Source organism: Nematolebias whitei, chromosome 18, assembly GCF_014905685.2.
Source record: "Nematolebias whitei isolate Nwh7 chromosome 18, NemWhi1, whole genome shotgun sequence".
In the NCBI taxonomy this organism is placed as follows: domain Eukaryota; kingdom Metazoa; phylum Chordata; class Actinopteri; order Cyprinodontiformes; family Rivulidae; genus Nematolebias; species Nematolebias whitei.
Window position 1 is genome coordinate 33,562,337 of NC_056515.1, and position 7,822 is coordinate 33,570,158.

The 7,822-nt window shown below is 37.7% G+C and overlaps 1 protein-coding gene across 1 annotated transcript in view; it reads left to right on the forward strand.

Moving 5' to 3' along the window:
• LOC119424563 (ankyrin-1) overlaps positions 1-7,822 on the forward strand; it is a gene marked incomplete at its 3' end in the record, with an annotated part of 42,012 nt that overhangs the window by 28,457 nt on the left and 5,733 nt on the right. The window contains exons 14-17 of the mRNA XM_037692050.1: positions 145-229; positions 1,184-1,258; positions 3,130-3,261; positions 3,647-3,805. Of these exons, the coding sequence (XP_037547978.1) occupies positions 145-229; positions 1,184-1,258; positions 3,130-3,261; positions 3,647-3,805 (451 nt within the window). The remainder of the gene's footprint in view (positions 1-144; positions 230-1,183; positions 1,259-3,129; positions 3,262-3,646; positions 3,806-7,822) is intronic.

Sequence of the window (7,822 nt, forward strand, 5' to 3'; positions counted from 1 at the left end):
CCAAAGTTTTGGATGCTGATAAATGTCACTTCTAACAGCTCAAAGCACTGCATGTTGTCAGTGTTATGTTGTCTAGAAAATTGTTGTAAAAAGTTCAAAGATCCACATACAGCTATCATGAATACATTTCTCACTCTGTTATAGGCTGTCGGGAGTGAGGAACGTAGGCGAACTTTGACCCCTCTAGCCCTGAGAGAGCGCTACAGTGCACTGAATGAACCTGGTGTGGGTGAGTCTTTTAATTGCCTGACCATCAGCCTTCTCCTGATTTAAAAATATAATGGAGATGGGCACAGACTGTTGCAATGTCCCTTTAACTATAACCCCGCTTTCTACTCTACCCCTATCTTTCTCTTGTGGACGCATGGCACAATGACTGAGCCTTGGATGCAGTGCTCAACAATATGCCCCAAAGTTATTTGCAGTGCCGTTAAGAGGAAAAAGGCAAAATGTGCCGCCAAAACAGCAAGCAACAGTTTTAAACATGGCTCATAATGTCTCCATGGCACCTGAGGAAATGGCCTTTTCTTTCCTAAGTGCCTTGGAAGCAATTAATTGTTTCTGCATGACGCTGGTATCTCCACTGGGATGTCCAGTGGCATGGAAGTAGATGCTGTTAGCATTAGCACTATGCCTGTGCATTGAGAATGGACAGGACCTCGCAGTGGAGTTAGACAGAGGAGTCCTTAAACTGGCTGTGATAAAAATAAAATACATGGGGAAAAAAAATCTTAATAATGGCTGGAAGGTGAAGAGGAAAGGTCTTTTCTGTCTATCAAATACACAGCGCTGCTATGTTGCAACTTGGTTCCTTTATAATAATTACTGAATGCCACAGTTAGTGGGACTAACATTTGAATTAAACCCAAAATCTATTTTCCTGGTCCCACATGGTGACTAACCTTTGTGAAATTAAAATAATGTGGGTATTGCTTGCCTCCCCAACAGAACAAAAAGGTAAGTTTTTTTATCAATAGTAAGTCAAGTCAATGTCAGGTCTCTCAGGTCACATATTACACCCTGAAACCAAATGATTTATGGCAGATATACTCTGTAACTCAAATTAAATAGGAGTCTTAGCCTCATGAGTTCATTAATTGTTCACCTATTTGCTATTGATGGCATTGGCTTTACATATTTTTTTGTTATTTCTGAACTCTTTTTTTTTTCTTCTTCTTTTTAGCAACAGTGAATGCCATGGAGAGGACTGAGATCAAAATCAACATTATATCTGAACAGCTGGGTTTAAGCTGGGCAGGTTAGTCATTCAGAAATCTAAAAACACGAAAACGGCGTATACAGCCCACTGTTAGGAAGTTCTGAGTGCTACTAACTAGCAGCAAACCTTAGCCCTTCCTGCTTTTTGGTTCTGACTCAATGTACGTAGACTTGGACAGATTCAAATGTTACTCATATTAAATGCTCCACTAACCCCCAGCTCATAGACCAAGGTGGGTGTAGGTGTTGGAAGACCACATTTTGAACACTACTCTTTAGGTCACAATGGGTTGAAATGTTTCACTACAAAACTCTCTGTGCATTCTTCAAACTCAAACAAACTCATCCATCCATCCATCCATTATCTTTTGTTCCAAATTCAAGTCACTGGGGCAGCAGACTGAGCAGGGAGGCCCAGACACTTCTCTACACAGCCACCTCTTCCAGCTGTTCTGGGAGGACCCCAAGGTGTTTCCAGGCCAACTGAGAGACATAGTCTCTCCAGCCTAACCTGGGTCTTCCCCGGGGTCTCCTCCCTGTCAGACATGCCCGAAGCACCTCCCTAGGGAGGCGCCCAGGAAGCATCCTTACCAGATTCCAAAACCACTTCAACTGGTTCTTTTCAATGTGGAGGAGCAGCGGTTCTACCGATACTTGGATTCTCTCCCGGATAACTGAACTTCTCACACCATCTCTAAGGGAGAGTCCAGCTACCCTGTAGAGAAAATTCATTTAACTGGCCTGTATCCGCAGTCTCATTCGTTCAGTCACTACCCAGAGCTCATGACTATAGGTGAGGGTAGGAATGTAAACCGACCAGTAAACAGAGAGCTTTGCCTTACAGCCCAGCTCTCTCTTCACCACAACAGACCGGGACGTAGTCCACAATACTGCAGACGCTGCACCAATTCGTCTGTCAATCTCGCGCTCCATTCTTCTCTCACTTGTAACCAAAACCCTGAGATACTTGAACTCCTCCAATTGAGGCAGAACCTCACCCTCGACCTGAAGAGAGCAATCCACCCTTTTCCAACTGAGGACCATGGCCTCAGATTTTGAGGTGCTGATTCTCATGCCAGCCGCTTCACACTCTGCTGCGAACCGATCCAGTGAAAGCTGAAGGTCATGGCACAATGATGCCAACAGGACATCTGCAAATAGCAGTGAAGGAATCCTGAGGCAACCAAACTGGACTTTCTTTGTCCCCTGGCTGCACCGAGAAATTCTGTCCATAAAAGTTATGAACAGAATCGTGACCATGGCAGCTCTTGCGGAGGGAGCAACAAACTCCAAGCTACCTAATTTAATATAGTGAAATACATGAAAGTAGACATTATGCTGGTTGTTGCAATATGGTATGGTATGGTATGGTATGAAGTTTATTCATTTTAAAAAAGTACAAAACAATTCCATAACAATATATAAAAAGATACAAAAAAATTTAAAATGAAAGGCAGCAGAAAGAAGAAAAAATCTTATTTTATCTGCCCCTTTTTTCAAACAATTATTTCAGACATATTAATTTTCAAGTAACAGAACGAATATAATACATTTAATGGAGAAAATACTTAATTTTGTGGGGACCTCAATTTGTGCCAGGCAACCCTGCCTCTCTGCCCTTCAATTTACATCACAAAAGAATTGGGAGCCCCCTAGTTCTATGTGAATGGGCAAAACATAGAGGTAGGGCTGGCAGAAAGGGGTCAAATGGAATTTTGAATTAGTGTACTTCCCCTTGTTAGAGTCACTCATTTTACACTTACAATTTTTTTCCACATTTTTTTACTGCATCTTGTTGCTAACTAAGGTTTTATACCTCGGCATGTGACATAATGTGATACTTGTGTTTTTGGCATAAATACCAACCTTATTATTTTTTTCTGTTTGTTTTTATGATGTTCTTCTGGACAGAACTGGCTCGAGAGCTTCAGTTCAGTGTTGATGACATCAACAGGATTCGTGTGGAAAATCCAAACTCCTTACTGGACCAGAGCTCTGCCCTGCTTAACCTATGGGCTAGCAGAGAGGGGAAAAGGGCCAAGAGTAAGACCAACACCCTGTTCTTTCTTTGACAGTAAAGCCAAACGTATGGTAGCCTTAAAGAATTTAAATGTGCAAAATGAAATCAGGCATAGGAAAAGAAGAAGTACAACAACATGGATGCTTGTATTAAGAGAAGAAAAACGAAATCCACAGAACGTTTGGACAAAGACTAAATCTGCATGCTTGAAACCTTTTGATGCAGCTAATCCAAATACAACTACAGCTAGAATCTGACATGAGAAATAGTGACAAAAAAATGGTATTTTAGTTCCACATCCTACTTTTCCTGACCTGTCCTGTTTTCCTGTTTTTGATTTCTCACTTGCACTCTTGTTTTTATCGCCTCGTGTTTGTACTCCTCCTCTAAAATGTGCTTTCTGCTCAGTGGAGAGCCTGTACACCGCTCTGAAGAACATCGACCGTTTAGACATTGTGACATCACTGGAGGGTCCGGCCCCACAGCCAGGACCAGGGTCTTCAGAGGAAGGAGCCTGTCGTCTGATCGATCGTGACTCCACCATGCTGTCTCCGAGCATCATTAATGGTAAGACACACAACCTTTTTTTTTTTAAACCAAACTTATATATCCATCAGAAATGAGTTACCGTTGCAAAATTAAATTTTTTCAATATTTTCAGACAAAAGAAAACATTGTAATTTAAAATGTTATTAATACAGTGAAAAACATTGAAAATGCGTCCCAAAAACATGATACCAACTCCATCTACACTACTCCAGGTATTTAGTTATTTAATTTTGTGCTGCGTTTGCACCTCCCATCCATACATAAATGCAGTATTTGGAGAAGAAAAACTAAGATTCCCAAACAACAAAATAAAATGCTTTTTTTTTTTTTTTCTAAAGCAATCTTTGCTATGGTAATATCCATGTAGACTCAAAATACCGTACTTTTTTGTGCATTACTATTTTACTTTGTGCCCTAGGATCTAAAACAACAGTTAAGCCATTATTTATAGTTTTTCTTTTCTACTCCTGTTTTGCTTTATTTACTACGACGGAGCATTAGGGCCACGTAAAAAAAATAATAATTTAAGTCATAAAAGTACGAGAATAAAGTCATAGTATTACAAGAATAAAGTCGAATGAAGTCTTAATATTACGAGAATAAAGTCGTATGAGACTTTTTTAACAGCTCTCGTTCATTTATTTATTTTTTCCACAAGTTGAATCTACGATGCGACCTGTCAATCAATCCAGTAGGCGTGTCAGCAAATGACCAATCTGAAGCAAAATGCTCCTTATCTGCAGAGAGCTTCACTGCAGCCCATCAGAGCGTACCACCTTACTGTAAGCGGGTTCAAAGTCCTGATACTGATCATAATCTGATGCTGATGTGCTAACAGATTAACTATCTCCTTATTTGTAAAACTTATACCAAAGTATAGCTTAACAAGATGCCCAACATTTACCACAGTAAAAATGCGGTAAGTTCTGCATTATATGTTGGTGTTCGGATAATGTTACGACTCATTTAGTTGGATTGGTAATTTGCTGACACGCCTACTGGATTGATTGACAGGTCACGTTGTGGATCAGACTCAAGGGAAATAGAAACATTAGAGTTGCAAAAAGACTCGTACGACTTTATTCTCTTCATATTATGACTTTATTCGACTTTATTCTCATAATACTACGACTTTATTCACGTAATTTTATGGCTTTAAAAAAAAAAATTCTTAGGGTGGCTCTAAAGCACCGTTGTAATTTAAAATGTATTAAGGAAAAAAGTTAAAATTTTTTTGCAAAATCAAAATTTTTAATATTCTTTTTCTGTGTTTTATGTCTTTATTTTGAACATTCTTGCCACCTAGTGGCAAGGCATTAGTGCTGCAGTGTTTTTTTTAATTTATTTATTTATTTATTTTTTATCATAGAATATTCAGAGTAGTGTGGACCTGGCCCAAAAACTCTTTTATTTTTTCCTTTTTACTGCATTTTAATTGGAAAATCCCATTCATTATCTAGTTAGTTGTATTGGTAAGAAGCAGGACCACTGCTGCTCTCATTCATTTTTATCCTCAACGTTTTCCTGCTTCCTTAAAGTGTGGGTAACAGCTATTGTACCTTGTTTCTGTTGCCCCACAAGAGATCACGGACACAAAGCCATCTCGCCTAGTGCACAAGCCACGAGTTATTAGACCCCCGTTTTTCAGAAGGGGTAAGTTGAAAGGAACGGTGCATGGTGCTTTGCTGCAATTGATAATGATGATGATGAGCCTCAGACGATGTTTTTGGGGTCTGAGGAATCGTATCGTTCTTCCACCAAGAACCTGGGCTTTATGAGCATGCAATAACACCGCCTCTGTGCATTTTTCACTGGGGCACAAGTCATTGTTTTAAGTTACACTCTTATCACTTTTAAAATTGTACCCTGAACAGATGTTTCTTATTTCTCTGGGAATCAAGAAACTTGCGTTCACATTTACTGGCAAGATTTTCTGACACAAAGCACAGCCTGACAGATAAATAATGACTCCTTTTTTTATGGATGTTTGATTTAGGTTACATGTCGAGTGTACATACAATCATGTGTGTGCATACATGCCCGTGTGTGTATGTCTGGGATGGATACACAAGTCGCAAGCGGCTCTAGTACAAAATGAAATGTGCTCTGGGCCTTCATACCTTGTCTTTCTGTCTGGTTCTATCTGTTTCCTGAGAAAAAGACTAAACTTCACCTGTCTGACAACAGACGCCAAAGAAACTGAAATTTTCTCCTTTCCTCAGGAACATGTCCAACTTTTCTGTCTCTTTCTCCGAACCTGTAACATGTCATATCTGCTGCCCAGCCGCCCTCCTCCCCTGTCCTGCTCTTCTTCCTCACAGCTCTACCTGTCTGACCTCTGACCTCATATGACCTCATGTTGACCTCTGGGCCTCCTCTTCTTCTCTTGTCATCTTGTTTTCCCCACGCTCCTCCCTCGTTCAGTCGAGCGGGGACCCTCTCCTCCTCTTTAATTCCAGCTCAGTGTCTCTACGACAGTTTGTGCATGTGCATGCTGCATGCTTTGCTGTTACAGTACCGGTGTGTGTGTGTGTGTGTGTGTCTGGAAGTGAGCTCTAACCCTTTAGACCTGGTATTATAAGATTATGTCTTTAATTACAATTAAAGAAGAAAAAAGCAGATTAGGGATTAGTTTGTCACCATACAATAAAAACCTGCAAGAATAGCCAAATTAGGGAGATTTTGAAAAAACTGCATTCCTTCCTGCTCAATTTATTGCAGTTTGATGTTTATGGGGGAGTTTTTATGAAAGAACGTCTGCTGTTTGCTGTTATTGTTACTGACTAAATCTGCATGGCATGCTTTAATATCAAGTGATCTTCACAGTGTACTTTGTTCTCTTTAACAGTTGTATTTATTTGTGTTTTTCATGCCAAATTAACAGACAAATGCTTTATTGTGTTTTCTTGTCCAAATAACTGCTGTAATTTTATTGGTTTCTCTGTAACACACTGAGCTGCGTTGCTATGGGGTGCCGTTTGTAAAGTTACACAGTCAAAAATTAACACCAATATTTTGGTTTATTTAGCCTTTCATAAGAAAAAAAATAGTTTTGGGGAGTTATTTTCAAAGCCGAATTTTATCCATGTTATCCATACATTTATAAATGTCATAGTTCCAAACTAAATATTTAATTTACAAGCTAAATATTTAGTTTACAAACTAAATACATAACTTGCTAGGTAAATATTTAGTTTGCAAATTAATTTTGGAAATTAAATGTTTAGCTTGGAAAATAAATATTTAGGTCTGAGCTATTAGCAAACTAAATATTTAGTTTAGGAATTAAATGTTTAGCTTTGAAATAATGTTTAGTTTGTAAATTAAATATTTAGCTTGGAAAATAAATATATAGTTTGGAAATTACATGTTTAGTTATGAAAATAAATGTTTAACTTGGAAATTAAATATTTAATTTACACCTAAATATTTAGCTTACCAACTAAATATTTAACTTGCAAGTTATGTATTTAGTTTGTAAACTAAATATTTAGCTTGCAAGTTAAAAATTTAGCAAATTAATTAAAAAAATTAAATGTTTAGCTTGGAAAATAATTATTTAGTTCTGCGCTATTAGCAAATTAAATATTTAGTTTAGGAATTAAATGTTTAGCTTAGAAATAAAATGTTTAGTTTGTAAATTAAATATTTAGCTTGGTCAATAAATTTTTAGTTTGAAAATGAAGTGTTTAGTTTTGAAAATAAATATTTATTTTAGAAATTATATGTTTAATCTACACCTATATGTAACTTGCAAGTTATGTATTTTGTTTGTAAACTAAATGTTTAGTTTGGAACAATGAAATTTATAAATGTATGAATTACATGGTGAAAATATGACTTGGGAAAAAAATCTTTTTTTTCTCTTATGAAAGGCTGAATGAACCAAAATATTGCTGTTAATTTTTGACTGTGTACATTTACAAATGACACCCCATACTTTGCACATAATGTTTATCGCACAATGTGGCACAATGTCATTCATTCATGGGCAAATGTTTTAATTATGACATTTATATATACTTTGTATATATA